This window comes from Miniopterus schreibersii, assembly GCF_964146895.1.
Source record: "Miniopterus schreibersii genome assembly, chromosome: 15".
Lineage (NCBI taxonomy): Eukaryota > Metazoa > Chordata > Mammalia > Chiroptera > Miniopteridae > Miniopterus > Miniopterus schreibersii.
Genome location: NC_138115.1, coordinates 35,537,875 through 35,557,328, shown reverse-complemented (window position 1 = coordinate 35,557,328; position 19,454 = coordinate 35,537,875). Strand labels below are relative to the sequence as shown.

Below are 19,454 nucleotides of genomic sequence, written 5' to 3'. Positions count from 1 at the left end.
CAAGGGCATATTATCTCTTTTCACTCTAATAAATCTTGCCACTGTTGCTTAAAATACTAAAAAAAATTTAAAAAAAATAAAAAAGGAAAAGAAAAAAAAAATTAAGAAACATTTTATTAATAGTAGTTCCAGAAAGAAAGATAAAGTGGAGAAAATTATCAAAGAAATGCAGCAAAATTGTAAGGAGTTAATTGAAGATCAAACCAAATGAAGGAGAAAGAAGATCTATACCAAAAAGCATTACTGTGAAATTTCTGAAAATTAGGGATACAGAAATGACTCTAAATACTCTTTTCCTATGGAGGAAAAGAGGCCACATACAATGGAACAAAATTCAGAACTGCATCACTTCTCAAACAACAAGACCATGTTTTAAAGGACATTGGCATAATGCCTTCAAAATTCAGAAAGAAAATGATTTGTTACCTTGTATTCTATACCTAGCCAAACTATTAACCAGTGTAAGAGTAGAACACAGACATTTCCAAGGGTGTAAGGACTCAAAAATTGGCTTTTTATGCATTCTTTCTCATGAAATTAATAAAGAATTTTCTTCAGTGAAATGGGGGAGTAAACCCAAAAGGAAGAATAGATGGGAGGAATGGGCAATCTAGCTCTGAAGAAAGGCAAATGAAAAATTCCCAGAACAAGACCTCTGCACCAGACCTAAAGAGCAACCAGCAAAGATTGAAGACATAACTGTCAGCTGCCTTGAAATGATAAAGGGAAAGTAGATTAAGAGGTGCATTACTGGGAATGAACAGTTATTATCTTTGCCTTGGGCAAAGAAGGACAGATAAGATCCAAATTAGAATTAAGTGAACAAAGGACATTTACCGAAGGAGCAAAGTTAGGGTGTTGGTGGAAACACCCCCACACAACACCCCCCTCCCTCCCACACACACTCAGAATTACTTAACATTTTATCTTGAGTTTAGCTGAATGCAGCCATGTTCCCATTGTACTGATAGGAACTCTGACAAGATTATTTCTGAATACCGAGTCCCAGCTTTTCTCAGAGCTCCTGTAATTGGATTACAATGCTAGCACTATAAAAAAACATACGTTTATAATATTTAGCATTTAATGTTTGTATTATGTGTCAAGATTGCTTTAGATTTATAATTTTTTCTTACTTTTTTCCTTAATTGTGTTAAGTAGCTGAAAGTAACTTTTGTAGCACTAGAAGCATAGGCCAAATTTGCAATAAATTTCATTCTTCAAAATGTTACCCCCTACCTTCTCACCCCTTCCCCACCCCCATTTCCCCTACAATGATCAACCATGGGGCTTTTTTTTTTCTTTCCTTAGGCAGGGAAGGTTATTCCAATTGGATACAGAGTTGCAACCTGCTTGACCGAAAAACTTCCAAGGGTGAGCATTTCAATATGCATTTATGTTTATATTTTTGCCTTGCGTATGAACATTAGCAGATAGACAACTCTCAACATTCCTTATGAAAGATATTTACACTTAATGTATTGCATGTGGATTTGGACTCTTGACTGAATTTTGAGGCCTTCTATTGATTTTGTCCAAGGAAGTGAAAATTCCAGTTCTATGATTTCCAGCTTTATAAAATACCTACAGGGGATTCCATTTATTTCAAAAGGAAATATTTATGGTATACTTTCTAACCTGGATACTTCCTGGTTGTTTTCTAAATATAACTTTTAAAATAAATTGTTCATTTCCATAAAAAAACAACAAATTTCAGGAAATTTTATTATTTGGAGCTCTAGATCCCCATGTGCTTACTATACACATGCAATGAAGGGTGTTCATTGATTGGTATAGATCAGCGATCTTCAACCTTTTTCATCTTGTGGTGAGATAGGCCAGTAAGCCAGGGCAAGTGGAATAGAGAAACGGAGACAAGAAAATTAAATAAGGCCCAACAGTTTGGGCAGCTTGCAGCCAGCTTGCAACAAGACCTTCCCTTCCCCAACCAAGAACACTTGAGAACAAATGGTTAATACCTCTTCTCTCTAACCAGAGAATATATAGCTTAAATCATCCTGGACCTGTTAAGGCAGGATTGGGAAGGGGGAAGGAGAGAAAGGGCAGTTTTATCTTACTCACTGAACAAAGAAGTCAGCAGTCTTGGGATTTGTCAAGATAAAATCACCAGATGTTCTCAGAAATTCTGGGAAAGCAACAACAAAGTAAAAGGAGGACCTTGAAACCTAGTCTGTGCGCAAGATATCCAGCAGAGGAACCTTGAAACCTGTAGACAGAAAAGCATAAAACCCTAAAGCTCCACCAGGCAGGGTGCTCAGATTAGCTGGGTGCCCACTTGTGCTTTATGCCAAGTGCATTTTTAATAAATTTGCTTACCTTGCTGCCCTAATAAATTTGCTTGCTGCAACGTTGATGTCCAGTGTCACTCACTTGAAATCTTTCCTACGAGATTGATAAGAACTGAGGAAGGGACAGCCCTCTCCTTCTGACTCTGAAAAGATGTCCGATAACATCTTTTCTGGGTCCAATAACAATGGCACACATTATTAAAATCCTGTGGCACACCAAAAACATATTTTTGCCGATTTGACAAAAAATAGGTATAATTATGATTCACACTCGACAGCTGTTGTTGTGTTGGCTGTTGTCATTTTTTTTTTTTAATTTGACAATCTAAGGGAAAAGAGGTCAGTGCCTCTGACTAAATAGTCAGGTGTTGCATGTTTTAAAAATACTTGTGGCACACTGGTTGAAAATTGCTGGTATAGATTAGTCCTAATATTTTAAAAACTGTACTTAATAATTCTATTTTCTTGTCTGTTTGTAGCTAATTACTCCACCCGAGGCAAAAAAATTTTTCAACTTCAGATATCCACCTGCTGGAGCCGAAAGAGTATTTTATGGCAGAGCGAATGATCCTCAAATTGCACCTTATTTGACACATGGGATAAGATCTAAAATTTCAATACCGGTAACTTCTTTTTCCCTCTATATGACTACTAATTTACCAAGATAAAAATGCAGTCTCCTTTTCACCCTTAATCTTGAGCACTGAAAAAGTCTTGCGGCTCTCCTGTCTTTCTCCTTTCCCTCTTCTTCCTCCCAGGTTCTTTACCTTTCCCTTTCTCTCTCCCAAGCTCCAAGGGCCGTCTTTTGCCTCTTTAACTTGTTTCCTGAGCCCATTTCTTCTATGGCTCGCTGCTTCTTCTATGACTTTCTAAACTTTCTCTTATAGTTTGAAAAAAAAAAAAAAATCCCAAGGAGTGGCTGCCAAAAGAAATTAATGGTTTAAGCCACAAGCTAGATATTCTCTCCTCAGATAATAAAAGCCCAGTTGCACCCCATATTCTAAAAGTAATGAGAAATGCTGTCAGGCTTTGTTAGGGAACAAGAAACGCTGGATGTTTATTGCCTCAATATCACAGGTGGGGCCTGAATGTTCCTTGCTATTCACTGAATGAATAATCTAGATTCAGAAGAACATTTGTGGAAGACATGTATTTCTTTTGCTTGTCATTCCCATTTTTCTGGAATATTGGAGCCAAGTAACCTGGGAGCTCCTCTCATTAATCTTGTAACCCCATTGAAACCTTTTAACCCCCTTGAAAGTTCATGTTTAGGCATGTTTAAGCTTCATAGCCCCAATTGTGACAGTTTGAAGGTGAGCAAAGCAATGATGAGGAGTTATTTTTCTACAGTCATATTTTCTTCTCTCCAGCTATTGATTAGAACGTCAGCTTTCAGATTTTTACTTCTTTTTGTTCTTACATCTGTGCTTTGTATGGTTTCTTTAGGCAAAGGTATTGATAAACCCAGAGCCTATTACAACATTTCAACAGAAAATTAAAGATAAAAAGGAATCGGTATATTTTAGTAATCAACGAGCACCGTTAGGAAAGTCTCACGATCAGTCGCCGGGACTGCCTAAAGGCCTGGATGTACTAAAGACGACATTTGGGACTCCAGTCATCAGAGGTAGTAAAAAAATAAGGGATAGGAGGGGTGGTAAAATAATTCTTAGAAAACTGGATTAAATATCCCATTGGTATGATGTCTGGTGGTGGTGGTGCCAATGATGAATGAAGAATGAAAGATGGGATCATAGCAACAAAGTTACCTTTAGACCCAGAATCCTTAGAGTTTATGTGTGCTAGGCAGTAGAAATTCAGGTTTTGAAGTGGAGATTCAGTGAGCATAGTGGAGATGATATAAAGACAGGAAAGAGAACCCTGACCAGGTAGTTCAGTTTGTTAGAGTGTCATCCCAATGTACCAAGGTTGTGGGTTCAATCTCCAGTCAGAGCACATACAAGAAGCAACCAATGAATGCATAAATAAATGGAACAACAAATTGATGTCTCTCTTTCTCTCTCTCTCAAAAAATCAATAAACTTTTAAAAAAGAAAGGCAAGAAAGAGAATCAGGAAAGTTGACATTGGGACCAGCTGTGAGGGCTGCAATCCCTTCGCCCTAGACATTTATTTGTGGGTTTTATTTCCACCAATGCCTCCCAATGTGTTCATAATGCTTAACTCTTTATGAAACTCTTACATAAAATAGACCACGGAACAAATAAGCTTGGTAAATGCTGCACACCCCCCTCCTCGCATGCAGATCCACAGTGTCTACCCGTGTACTAACAAATGTAGGCAGGATACAGAGCAGACTTGCCCTCTCATTTTGAGAGGGAGTGGAACACATCTTTCAACGAACAACAACGTATAACTGAATTGGTCACAGGCCATTATTTGTTTTGAAGCCCCAGGCTCCTGCCATGTTGTTGGGTGTCTTTCTTTACACATTTCTCACATTTATCTTCCACTGTCCTTTTCAGGTCTCTATCCTGTCTCCGGGGCCTTACAGGAGACCTCAAATTCCATCTTTACCCTTCAGAGAAATTCGGTTTTCTTTGTCTTTCTGCTCTCGTTAAGGCTCTGCTCCAGGACTTTCTTCACCAAAAAAGTCCATTAAATTATTTTCCTTAACATAGTAACATCCACCCTGGAGATAAATTATGCCCGTCTCTTAGAATGCAAACTATGCGGTTGTACTTTATTGTAGCAGATCTTAATTTAAAATTTGCAACACAGAAAATGTATTTTAGAGCAGATGAAATATCCTTTTTCTTTATAATAGAATTAAACATTGTATTTATGGCATTACAGCATTACAGTAATGATATCATCACTGCTGTCTAGGACTAGCTCATTTAATAAGCAAAGTACTGTCTAGGTGCACCTTACTTAAATATATAATAGAAAGATGTTCCAAGATGTGTATATGTGTATTAATACATATAGTGATTCATCTCTCAGAAAGAAGTACTGCTTTACAGGATTATTTTGAGTAGGACCACTTCTGGTATTCTTAACTGTTTGTTTACAGACCTCAATTCTGGTGGAAAGTCCAAAGGGAAGAAAATATTGTTAGGTTGAAAGGGAAGAATGAAATTATAAATGGAATTATATTTTATAATCATTATAGTGTAATATTAATTATTTTGTATTTAATCTATAATAAATATATCAATTATTAGATATTTAGTTACTATATAATAGATGCATTTATTATAATTATGTTCTATATCATTATATTATATATTATTAATCTATGTTGTTAGGTTGAAAGAGTGAAATTGTAAGTGGAATTATATTTAAAAATCATTATGTAAAACAATGAAAATAAAGTAATTCTCTATGTACAAAACCGTGGGCAACCAGTCCCGAGAAAACAGCTGCTAAACAAACTTGTTATAGCTCTAGGTTTGGGAGCAGTAGAAAGAATAATTTCTTTCTGATTCCAGCAATTTCCCTGGTACTTTTGGCTGCTCTGAAGATGGATATTCAGTTCAAAACAGACTCAGGGTGTGTGCTCCAGTGTACAGCTGCCAAAATGTGCACCAAGGCTCCCCCACAGGGCATCAGGGTTACTGAAACTGATTTGTGATTCAAATTTGCTTAGATCATCATGACAAGTCTAGAGCAAACTAAAAATCAAATTTGTCTAGAGATTCTCAGAATTGGGAATTTAACCGGACTTGGAATATGCCTCAGGACAACCTAAACGGTTAAGTGATACAGAGTTCTGATGTTCTTTAGAATTCTAGGGAGTGAGCCAGGTCAAATGAGAGTCCCTGGAATAGTAACATCTGCGCTGTGTCCTGTCTGTCTTGATAAATCTTCCCTTACACTGTATTGGCTTCATGTTCTCCTAGGGTGGCCATATAGCTTATGCATTCAGCTGACCTTGTTTGTCATTTTTTTCTACTTAATTTAAATATATTATAAATAGACAAAAATATCTTAAAACTGGTGTGGTTAATTCTTTCTTTAGAAATATCTGCCAGAGATGTGGTGAATCCACCGAAATCCTATCAAGAAGTGCTTGGCGAAGCAGAGGAGGGACACAATCTGTATCTTGTTTCTCACAATGATTATTATGCGGGTAAGTGTCTTCCAGTGTAAAATAGGTCCGGTGACGTGGGCCTCTCAGATTTGTTAAGGAGGAGTGAAAGAGATCATGTGCATAAGGTTAAGTGCCTGTCATAGAACGGGCGATCGATAAATAACATTTTTTAGTAAGGTCATAAATCCTGGTAGCTGGGCATGCGTGTACTCTTATACATTTTGCACATAAAATGTAGAGCTATATGTATCATTAAAATGAAAAACACAGGTAAGAGAGATTAAATGTTAGTGTTATTTTGTTTTAGTGGTTTTAGGCTTTAAAAGTACTGTTCTTTTTCATATGTCAGAATTATTCAAAGTGCTTAGCTTTATATGAGGAATATTGATTGGGTAATGGTTTAAGTGAACAACTTTTGAATCAGATATATCAGGTTCAAATTCTAGCTCATCTTTTAGACCTTGACTATTTTACTTGTCCTATTAACATCTATTCTAGCCTCTTAAATGAGGATAATAATATTATGAGGATTAAGTGAGTGCTTGCAAAATGCTTAGCATAGTGCCTGGAATATGGTAAGAGCTCAATAGCGATTATTATTAGTATTAAGTCATCTTAATTAATAGTAGCCTATTACTAGAATTACTCTATGGCATAGCTAAAGGGCATTAGATGTGTATAGTGCTATAAAACACGACTTAGTCGTTGATGTGTTGATGTTAAGTAGCATCTTGATATAATAGAGGGTTGAGATTTAGACACTGATATATGTCCTGAGAAAGGTGCTGAATTGTGAATGATTCATGAACTCAACCTCCATTAGCTGGAAGCAAGGCTCTCCCTTGAATGCAGCTCAATGCACCTCTCTCCCTGGCACCTCCTGTAGTTCTTTACTCCCCCTCTCCCATTGCACTTCCTCTTTAAGCTCTTCCTTCTAAACTTTTGCTCATAGTTGGGACTTGTCTCCTCTGCCCACTGTCAGAAATCTGCCATTCTGTTCTTTCACGACCAGTCTCTGCTGGCTCCCTACACTCTGTAACATGCTCCCAGTCCTGAGATTGTCTCTTCCCTCCCTTTGCGACCGCCACTCCTTCCACCCACCTGGTCACCACATCCTTCTCACAGCCTCCACATCTCTTCATATCTCCACCCCCTCGACTTTCTGACTCCCTCCCTCTCTTCCCTCTAGTCCTCCCTTCCTTTTTTTCCTCCTTCACTCCCTCTCTTGTGAAAATGTTTTGTTCATTTTGGGGGGAAAGTTTAGTACCTATCGCACGATCTAATCCAATGCCTTTTAGTTGTCTTAAAAAGGCCTATATGAATGAATATGTGTAGACAACTTACGAGATGTCTTATATGCATTTGGCAATTGGAGGTAAATGAGTGTAGATTTAAAAAACATTTTGAAGAGCTCTAATGGACTATAACATGACAGAAATTAACTTCGTTTGCTGATTTTTACAGAAGTTTTATTAGCCTTTGAAAAATCATGAAATCCAATCTTTTAAATGTCTTATTTTTTTCTCATAATGAAAGTACTTCCATTTTTTATTATAAAAATACATAATATTGTGCAGAATTTAAATATTAAAAAAATGAAGGAAAAGCAAATGTAACCTTCAAATGTCTTTCACCAGAGATAACTGCAGTTGATATAGTAAACATCTTTCTAACCCACTACCCACCGAGCTAGCTTTAGTTAAATGCGATCACATCTTCCATGCTTTTGGGGAACCTGCTATATACCTTAAAATTTTCTTTTATTTAATATGTCAAGGACACTATTTAATAACAATAAATACATATCTACAACTTCTTTTAAATGCACTTAATTTTAATCATTACTAAAGTAATAGGTATTTCTTTTATAAAATGCAAGCCACAGAGAAATATATAAAATACAATGAAAATCTCCCACAATTCCCAGTCTCCCACAGATGATACTCTCATAGATGTTTTTCTTTGCTCACTCATATATGTGTATATGTGTTTTGCTCCCCACTGTATATACTTTTTTTCCTATTTGCTTCCCCCCCATTGTATGAAATATCTTGACTATTTTTTCATGGCAGTATCAATATTGCATTTTTCAATAATAAAAAAATTTTGTTTATATATTTTTGTGAATATGATCTATTTCCTTAGGATACATTCCTATATTTCTGAGCATTTGGAATTTTCAATCTTAGGGCCTAACTGTCCACCCGAATAGCTTCCCCAGTCTGCCCTCACACCCACAGCATATGAGAGAATTTTCACTTCCCCTGTAATGAGTTTGCCAATCTTCATACTTACATTATTTGGGTTACTAGTGAGGCTGAATATATTCTCTCTATTATATTTTAACCTTTGAGCTGATCTCTAGTTTCAGTCTTTCTTATCTAGAAATAGAAAACTAATGCCACGTTGTGACTTGAAAAGAAAAAAACCACAGTATTAGGTCTTAAATATAAAGACCTCTCTGTTGTGTGCTCAGCTCTCAATCACCCTTTGAATGTTTCTAATGTGAGATAAGTGATTTTAATGAAATGTGAGGGTTGCAGTGTCCTGATGACGTCACCAAATCTTAGTGAAAGCGAGGACAAAGCACCTACCTCTCAGACCTTAGCATCGTGGAAAGGACTGCTGGGGTCCCAAAGCATCGCCGTACCTCCCTGATCTTTAGGATTTCTGTAATGTTAATTGGGCCTTCATTTTTCATCATTAATATGTCTTTCTCCTACATCATTTCCCTACTTACTTTCCAACTATTAGCACAAGGAACTCTTGTCCGACCAGTCTCCTGCCTCACATGGGAGAATGCTTCTGTCATCTGTTGCCAAGTCTGTGCAGGTCCCTGCACTGTTACAGTGTCATTCTTTGTTCTACTCTCATTTTCAATGTCAATGAGAACATAATGTGCTTCCTTCAAAATTAGGTTGTGTGGCAGAAGTCAGAAGTCTCCCCTTTCTTTTCACAGGAGAAGCAAAGAACCGAAAGTATAACCCCTCAAATTTCCATAGGTTTGACCTGTATGGGGTCCCAACATCACATTTTAATGATGGACGAACCATGGCGAAAACTCTATATTGGCTTCATGAACTGCAAATGTAAGTTTAATTATATTGTATCCTGGGACAAGTTTTAGATATATGACATATGGACTGAACTTAAAGAAAAGTTTATTTTTTGATTGATTTATTTAAATTTTTTGATTGATTTTAGAAATGAAGGAAAAGAGAGAGAGAAACATTGATTTGTTGTTCCACTTATTTATACATTCATTGGTTGCTGCTTTTTTTTTTTAATCCTCACCTGAGGATTAAAAGCAATATCCTTTCCATTGCTTTTCAGAGAGAGTGGAAGGGAGAGAGACAGAAAAACATCAATATGAAAGAGACACATCAACCTGCAGTCCAGTGCTCTAACCACTGAACCAAACCAGGCAGGGCCACTGGTTGCTTTTTGTTTGTGCCCTGACCAAGGATCAAACCCACAACCTTCGTGTATCAGGACAACACTCTAATCAACTGAGCTACCAGGGCTGATTTATTTTTTAAAGAGGAAATACAATGACATGTTTCAAACATAAAATTTAGAAAAAGATGTACAGTGATGTATCTTCCAAACTGACCATTTCCCCCAAAGTTATGGTAATTTGTGTGTGTGTGTGTGTGCGTGTGTGTTAGTATGTATCATTCTAGTTACTTTGTGCCTTTACAAGAAAATATAAAGACATGTATGAATGTTTTTAATCCATAGGATCACCCCTATTGATGTATCTTAAAGATGGGCTTTCAAATCTCTACAAAGACAATCATGTCGCATATAACTGACCTGTCATTTATCACTCAGCTTTGTTTAATAGTTATTTGGACACCTGAGCATCTGACTTAATTCTTCATTGGTTTATTTTGTTCATAATATTCCACATATGAATGAGATCGTGTGATACTTGTCTTTCTCTGACTGGCTTATTTCACTTAGCATAATACTCTCCAGTTCCATCCATGCTGTCCCAAAGTGACTTAATTCTTGTAAACTGTGATCTTTTTACACCTTCATTCTATATATGACTACCTCCTTAGAAAACCAAAATAAGCTTCCTTATCATTACCTGTGTTATATTTTATATCTAAGCTAACACTTAAACAGTGGGAGATTACTCATAAAAATTCATATTTTCTACTATGTTTAAAATATTAGAAGATTGGAGATAATGGTCTAGTAGATAGAAATTATATGTCTAGACTGTTCCCAGAACCTATAAATGTTACCTTATGTAGGAAAAGGGTCTTTGTATATGTAATTAAATTAAGGATCTTGCAATGAAGAGAGAGATCATTTTGGGTTATCTGGATGGGCCTTGAATCCAATGACAAGTGTCCTTATAAGGGAAGGGCCAAGGGAGATTTGAGACAGAAGAGAAGACACACAGAGGAGAAGGTGAAGTGAACGTGGTGGAGGAGATTGGAGTGGTGTGGCCTGAAGCCAAGGAAGGCCAAAGAATGCCAGCAGCCTCCCATATTTGAAGAAGCAATGAACAGGTTCTCCCCCTAAACCTTTGGAGGGAATGTGGTTTTTCTGACACCTCGATTTCAGACTTCTGGCCTTCAGAATGCTGAGAGGATACACTTCTGTTGTTTTAAGCCACCAATTTGTAGCAGCTTTTTATAGCAACCACAGGAAACGAATATATTGGGCCCCCACTTCTACACATCAGTGATGGGGGTAGATTTGTTTTACCCTCTGCCTTCTTTAAAGGAGACACTGTTCCTACAAGGTTCCGGGCTCCAGTGTGGACTCAAAGTTGCATTCCCACAAATTGGGGCCCAACCTGCCTCACTCAGTTTCCAGTCCTGTTCTCTGTGATCATAGCAGCTCCCAGTTATAGAGTCAAAGTGCTAATATATGTTATTAATTTAATCCTAGCAACAACTACATGGGTTAGGTGTACTATAATTATTTATTTTTTTATTTTTAAAAAAAAATATCTTTATTGATTTCAGAGAGAGGAAAGGAGAGGGAGAGAGAGATGGAAACATCAATGATGAGAGAGTCATTGATCGGCTGCAGCCCGCAACCCGGGCATGTGCCCTGGCCGGGAATCGAACCCTAATCGCCTGGATCCTAGGTCGACGCTTAACCACTGAGCCACGCCCGGCCGGGCAGGTGTACTATAATTTTAATTTTTTCCCATTTTACAGATGAAGAAACTGAGGTACAGAGAAATGAAGTCATTTGCCTAACATCATGTAGCTAAGAAATACTAGGGGTCGGAATGAAACCCAGGCAGTGTGGCTCCAGAGGCTGCCCTTAACCACTACCCCAGGTTTATAGGCACTTGATTCTGTGCTCACAGACCTGAAATAGTGATTTCCATTCCTTTTCCACTCCTTAAATATGTGAGTTTCTGATACTCGAATTATTCAAAACAATAATGGTAAAATACAAACACAAAATAAATTCTTACAGTACTATAGCAAACCCATATGAAAAGTTTCTTTTGGGTATAGGAAAAAAACTTATATAAATATTCATTAATTTATCATTATTAAGGTGGTTAAATCATACATAAAGGAAACCATGAAGAAATGATTTAAATGTTTAAAGACTATAGATATCTATAATTAAATATGACATAGAAATTGATAGTTAAAGGGAGATGACAAATATGGTTTATTCACTTATGAAAGCTTAGAGATATAAACCTGTCAATTTATAGAATATGTGAAATAAACACATTAACAACAATGTGGTCCTTAAGAATGTCCTAAGAGCAGAGCCTTTGAGTCATTAATAAGAACATATTTATTAATGATTTGGGATAGTCATGGATAAATACACTGAGTACTCCAAAAACTAGTGCAATGTTATATACTAATTATATCTCAATAAAAAAATACATTGAATTAGCGTGGCTGACATGGCTCAGTGGTTAAGCATCGACCTGTGATCCAGGAGAACAAGGTTCGATTCCTGGTCAGGGCACGTACCCAGGTTTTGGGCTCGATCCCCAGTAGGGGGCGTGCAGGAGGCTCTGATCAGTGACTCTCATCATTGACGTTTCTATCTCTCCCTCTCCCTTTCTCTCTCTGAAATCAATAAAGACATATTTAAAAAAAACCACTGAATTTATAAAAGCTGGCAATATGCAGGGTAGATTTCTCTCCAACTTGTCTCTTCCCCAGAGGAAACATTGTTTATGGAACTATGTTTTATTTAATCATACTTTTTATATTTTGAAACTGATTTGGAAAATTATTGCTAAAACAATAGAATGTTTATTCTTCCAGTTTGTGGGATTTAAAAAAATAACACTACTTTTTCACTGTGATTTCTATTATAAACTTGGAGTTAAGCATGTTTGTTTACACTTTAAGGCATCTGAATTTTATATGTACTATTTTAACATAAATTTGGTTTACTCTTAACTTTTAAGGGATATATTGCCTCTGTAAAACTACTTATCTGTGTTCTGTTTATGACGTTTGGTTTGAAGAATCAGGATTGTCAAACAATAGGGGGGTGTGTGTATGTGTGTGTACGTGTGTGTCTGGATGAAAAAAATTCACTGGTACACAGAGCACTTTCTTCTGAGTTGGTTAGCAAATGCTGTGAGGTCGTGTAATGATGTTACAATTATTGATATTCTGACATACACGGCTACTCACAGACACTTCCTGATTCTCCCAGAAACAGTCCAGGCACAATTAGACTGAAAAGAGTAGACTCCGGGATTTACAACCTAACCCTTACCATTCTTCCATGTTCCTAATTATGTCTCCTGGAGCTGGTTTTTAGATTGTCGATTTTATTTGTTCAAATTATGACCTTTGAAACGCCACTGATTTATTCCGACTGTACCTGTATTCTTTTTTTCCTTTCTTTTTGAACTAACGCAAATCAAGGAAGAAATAAGCAGTGGATTACTTTATATTTCATCTTTTGTTACTCCGCAGAGTGTCACTCCTCTCCAGAGATTTACTCAGCTTGATATTTCTAGAGCACAGAAAATAGTTTTAAAAGAAAATGAAGTTTAAGAATTTTATGTTCATTGTTTTCAGTCTTAGCAAAACAATAGAGAATTTATTAATTTTAATGTTTTTAAATAGTAGGGTTGTAATTTCACAGTTCTTAAAAGAAATCTTATTTAAAAAGAAATTTTATTCATTTAATCACAATGAAGTAACATATTACAGAAAATTGGCAAAATAAAATCACCCATAATTTTGTCACTTTAATTCAACCATTATTATCTTTTTAATGTATTTTTCTCTGGTGTAGCTTCCTGTGTAGATTTTTGCATAGGTTTAATCAGAGTGCAATCCCATTATTTATTCTTTTTCACTAAACTTCAAATGACTTTATATTGCTGTATATTCTTAACCAACATTTAAATTGCATTAAGTGTATTTTTGTTAATGTGACATAATCACCCTTCATGAGGGAACATTTAGATTCCTTTCTTCTTTTCATTATAGTCAATGAGGCTACAAACATTTTTATAAATATAACTTTTTTACATTTTTAATTGTTATGTGGATTATCTTCTTAGGATTGGTTCCCAGATGTAGATAAAAGGGAATGAACATTTTTATGCTTTCGAATCATATTACCAAATTATTTCCAAAAGGATTATAGTAATTTGCACTAGCAAATTATATATATATACACACATACATATATGTGTGTGTTTACTATGTACTATGTACTATGTTAAAAGTAGCATTTTGTTGTTTTTATTTTACATCCTTTCATTACTAGACAGTATTATAATTTCTCCATATATTTGCTTACTAGATGTGAGTTATCTGTTTATATCTTTTATTTATTCGTTTATGCAGTGCTTAATTTTCTTTTAGCAATTAGGGAAGTTATATATGTAATAACATTAACACTTTGGTTTTGTTAACTGAAAAAAACTGTGACTGCGTGTCCTATTCTTTCATTAAAATTTTATATTCTATTATAAATTTACCTTTAAACTTGCCTTCATAATAGAAAATAAATGACAGAAGAATGAGCATGGAGCTTTCCTTTTAGCATATAATTTCTTTGGAAACTGGGCTTATTTTTCTGATGGCCCAAATTATACTATGATTTTCCTTACCATGTATATATTTGGCAGCCAGGAATACTTTAGGTAGTGGAGATACCTGACAATTTTCTAATTTTTTAGGAAAAGAGGAGCTAAGTTTGTATCCAAGAGAGTTGATGATTTCAAAGAAAAGTTTCAGCATAAACTTGGAAGAGTCTTAGATCCGTAAGTTAATTATTAACTTCAAATTGACAGTGTCTGTGGATTGAATTTAAAAAGTACTCTTGTGGTAAATGTTGGTTTGTGCTCTATTAGTTTCTGTCTATTAAATAAGAAGGTCATCCTTGTGTGTTTATCAGGGAACTCTATCAGCTTCCTTAGAGCATGGGGTTCCAGGAAAGTGCTGAGTTCTCCAAGATAGAGAGGGCATTTAGAGAAGAGGGAGGGAGAATTTCGTGTAAAGCTTTATTTCTGGGATATCAGAACTTTAACTTATTCTGTTACATTTTCCTCTCTCTTCCCTGTCTCTGTCTCTGTCTCTGTCTCTCTCTCTCTACTTCCATAATTCTGCTTTGAATATGTCCTGTTTTTTTTCCCTTTTAAATCCAGGCTATTGAAAGACAGGGGAAGCATCCAGCCATTGTTAATGCAAGTGGGAGGTGAGAGAAAAAATCTGCTGGAGACCTTCTGTTTGATCTTCATAGTTGGGCTATAAGGGAAAATATGGGCTATTAAAAACACATGGCAAACATATCTAAAATTCCAGGGATGCCATGCGGTGGGTATTTTAACTAAAGGATTTGTTTTCTTTGATAGCATTGCAGAAACAATGAATGTCCCCCCAGACCACACATTTGGAGCTTGTCTCCGTCCTGACGACTATGGTAAATATACAAACTTTCTCCTTATAAAACAAACAACAGACCCCCCACAATGTTATGCAGTTAAGTTCACCATCTCCTCTCAAAGCTTCTAATTTTAGAGGCTTAAAATATCATATGAATATTAATGAGAAAAGTTTGTAGCACAAGAAAGAAAAAAATGTTTTCATATTCTGTTTGAAATAGGCACAAATTAAAGCTGTAATGAATATCTTCCGTCAGTTAAGGCTTACAGTTTTATTTAGAAAACACATGTGGCCTGTATTAAGCCAAAGTGAAGAAAGGCAGCCTTTCAATGATTCAAATATTGTACTAGGCCCTTGCTACTCAGAATGTGGTCTGCAGGCAGGCAGAGTTGGTGTCCCCTGCAAGCTTCTTAGAAATGCAAAACCTCAGGCTCCACCTGAGGCCTACCAAATCAGAAACTGCATTTTAACAACATTTCCAGATGAATTGTAGGGTCTGTGGAGTTCAAGTTTGAGAAGGCACTATACAATCACATAATTAAGAGCTGCTCTCATCCCACCAGCCAATGAGTTAATCAATTTGTAAAGTGGCTGCAGAAACTTAGCAGAGTTTTGTCTTTATTTCTAAGCAATCTTTTTTTTTTTTTTTAAGATTTTTAAAATTGATTTTTAGAGTGAGAGGAAGGGAGAGAGAGAGAGAGAGAGAGAGAAACATTGATGTGAGAGTGAGACATCAATTGCTGCTTCCTGCATGCCCCCTACCGATGATTAAGCCCAAAGCTTGGGCATGTGCCCTGATGGGGAATCAAACCAGCAATCTTTCGGTGCACAGAATTATGCCCAACCAACTGAGCCATACCAGCCAGGCTCTAAGCAATCTTAACAGCAGAAATCCAGAGGAAAAACTGTGCTAAAGCTTATCAGGACTGGACTGTATATCAGTGGTTTTCAAAATATAGCCTGCAGTAATCACTCATGGACTTTATGAAATACACTCAAACCTCAGTTCTCAAATGTCTCCCATCTCGAACAATTTGCTTCTCAGCCCCACAACCCTTTCATGCTGAAACCTTTATGATCAGTCATGCATCTCTCAGATTACAAAGGAGAGAATGCACAAGTATGAGTCAGGTTACTACAAAACCTCACATTGTTAACATCTCAGGAAATTGTGCTGTGAATATTGTTGTGGGTTTTTTTTTTTTTGCTTTTGTCACTGCTTATTTTTAAATTTTCATTTTTTACTGTACATTTCATTTCCTTTTTGTTAAATAATCATTTACATTTCATGTCCTTTTTGTTTTTAAAGTATTTATAGATTAAACAATACATTAGACATGTACTGTATATAAGAAAGGTTAAAACAGGGAATCACTTGGGGGCCTGGAACAGATTAATTCAATTTACATTACTTCTAATGGGAAAAATGATTAGATTTTTGAACAGCCTTTTGGAACCAATTAAGTTCAAGAGCCAAGGTTCCACTTGTGCAGGTTCCTAGGACCCATGCCCAGATAGTCTGATTCAGTAGGTTTTTATACACACTAAAGTTTAAGAACTACTACTGAAAATGTTTTACCTAAAGTTCACTCACTGACAAAATAAATATCTATTTTTATGACCTTATGCAGCACAGTGTTTTGTAGCATCACTAATTCAGAGAAGTTCCTTTAAGTCCTGAAGGGTAAATGAAAGCAATGGCCAGAAGTGGGGGTGGGGTGGGGATGTAGCATGTGGGTTGGAGAGATTACTTCCAGATAACTGAGGGGGTCATGGGTTAGAACTCTTAGTTAATGAAGCTGTGGATAGGGTAGTGGTGCTGGTAGTGATATAGGAAGGAGCAGGGCTGAGAAATGGTTACTTGATCTGCAGGCTGACGGCAGATTGGGGAAGTAGGGAATTTGAGTCCAGTTTTTACAAAGGCTCCCAGTGGTTCAGTCAACTCCGAGACATACAGAGTGGCCCCCACATGAAATCAGCCCCAGCTTTCCAGTCCTCAGCATTGCAGACACATGTCTACGAAGAGGCAGTCAGGCCTCCACTGTCACAGGAAATGACAGCTGAGTGGGGCTAGTAATTCCCCCACAAAATTTATTTTTATTTTTTCAGTTTAAAAAAAATATATATATATCTTTATTGATTTCATAGAGAAGAAAGGAGAGGGAGAGAGAGAGAGAAACATCAATGATGAGAGAATCATTGATCAGCTGCCTCCTGCACACATATACCCTGACCAGGAATCGAACCCCAATTGCCTGTATCCTAGGTCGATGCTCTACCACTGAGCCACACCCGGCCGGGTGATTTTTTCAGATTTTTTTAAATTGAACGGAGGAGTCACGTAAAACAGAAATATTAATTTTTATCAATTTCTTTATGTCCTTTTTTTATACATAAAATTTCATCATGCTGGATCATAATGTTGGAGTTAGGTATGAGATTTTTCATTCGCAGAAGTTGCTCGATCACTCTCTTTCTTTAGGATGGGAATACTATCGACAAACTTTATATTCAGATACAAGACTTTTCCCCCCCTCTTCAATAGGCGCTGATGATCTCATCTATAATAGACTCCCGGGTGAATATCTGCGAGGCAAGGATAGGCAGCGAGGCCTGGTTGCAGCAGTTCGTCACCGCTTGAAGAACATTAACTGCCAGAACTTTGACACTTTGCTGGCAGCCTTCAGGCACTATGACAAGGCCAGTAGTAGAGCAGAGCCTTTGGTCTGTGCATGGGCTTCCAGATCCCTCAGACGGGTGTGGATCAGGGGTCAGGGAACTGTGGCCTGTGGGTCAAATCCAGTTCACCACTTATTTTAGTTAATAGTTTTGCATGCCCATTTGTTTTGAGTATTGTCTATATAGCTGCTTTTGCACAACAGATGCAGAGTAGTGCATCAGAGACTACATGGCCTGCAAAACCTAAAATATATACTTTTTGGTCCTTGACAGAAATAGTTTCCTGACCTTTGCAGTAGATCAGTGGTTGTCAAAGTGTGGTTCTTGTACCACCATCACCATCACTTGGGAATGTGTTTAAAATGCATGTTGAGTTCCTATTGAATTAGGAACTCAGGGGTGGGGCCTAGCAATTGTGCTTTAACAAGCCCTTCAAGTGATTCTGATGCACATTCAAGTTTGACAGCCACTGTTGTAGATTATTAAACTGTAGTGTGCTGGGAGCAAGGGGGGCGGGGGGGGGGGAGGAAGCACCATGGATCCCTGAGAAAGACTCCTGAGGTAGAGACAATCTGTATACAAATTTGAATATGTACCCATAGTACTGTCTAGGTCCAAGTCAAGCTTAGAATGTCTCCTCTGGGGGAGCAGGGTGTGGTTTCAGTTTTGAGAAGCAAGATCATTCAATTTTCAAGTTACTCTAAATTTTATTCTTTGATAAAATCAGATCAATCTAGAGTTGAGTAATTACCTGACACCAATACAGGTCATCACAGGATTGCTTTACTAAGCTGCTTGCCTTTAGGTTATAATAAGGAACACTGTTATATAAACTGCTTGTGAAACATGGCACATTTTTGTTAGTATGCCCATGAGACTATTTATTTTTGTCAGTTGCATCCTCTTTATAAGGAAACCCAGTCTTTCTATAGGAAATAACTGTGCTTCATTTAAGTATTTGGTTTGTTTTTACCTCATGAACAGCATGAATTTTGTACTAATTGTCCAGACCTTTTTGACTTGGCCACCAGGAAGCTTAGTCAGTTCAATGAAACTCATCTAGTTTGTGAACATAATCTTATAGCATGCATGTTGTATGATCTTTTTATTTAGGTTTTATCTTAATTTTGTCCATCCTTACATTCTTTTTGCCCTGATTTCCTCACTTTTGTTTTGATTTTATTTTGTATTTATTATTATTATTTTTTCAAATATGTCTTCATTGATTTCAGAGAGAGGAAGGGAGAAGAAGAGAGAGATAGAACATCAATGATGAGAGTGTCATTGATTGGCTGCCTCCTGCACACCCCCTACTGGGGATCGAGCCCACAACCCCTGCATATGCTCTGACCAGGAATCTAATTGAGATCTCCTGGGTCCTAGGTCGATGCTCAACTGCTGAGCTACCCCTGGCCAGGCTATTTTGTATTTATTTTTATTAATTATGTTTATTTTCCTAGGCAGCCTCAGAATCATTTTAGAATGACTCACATATAAACAAGTAAAAGTTTATAAATAAATTTGTGATGATGTGATGTGTCAT

General features: G+C 36.8%; 1 protein-coding gene across 2 annotated transcripts in view; it reads left to right on the top strand.

The window, feature by feature from the left end:
* EFHB (EF-hand domain family member B) overlaps window positions 1-19,454 on the top strand; it is a 38,097-nt gene that overhangs the window by 6,122 nt on the left and 12,521 nt on the right. For both annotated transcript variants that reach the window (XM_081159351.1, XM_081159350.1), the window contains exons 2-9: window positions 1,312-1,374; window positions 2,789-2,932; window positions 3,756-3,936; window positions 6,294-6,404; window positions 9,325-9,454; window positions 14,527-14,610; window positions 15,202-15,269; window positions 17,778-17,932. In XM_081159351.1, the coding sequence (XP_081015477.1) occupies window positions 1,312-1,374; window positions 2,789-2,932; window positions 3,756-3,936; window positions 6,294-6,404; window positions 9,325-9,454; window positions 14,527-14,610; window positions 15,202-15,269; window positions 17,778-17,932 (936 nt within the window). The remainder of the gene's footprint in view (window positions 1-1,311; window positions 1,375-2,788; window positions 2,933-3,755; window positions 3,937-6,293; window positions 6,405-9,324; window positions 9,455-14,526; window positions 14,611-15,201; window positions 15,270-17,777; window positions 17,933-19,454) is intronic.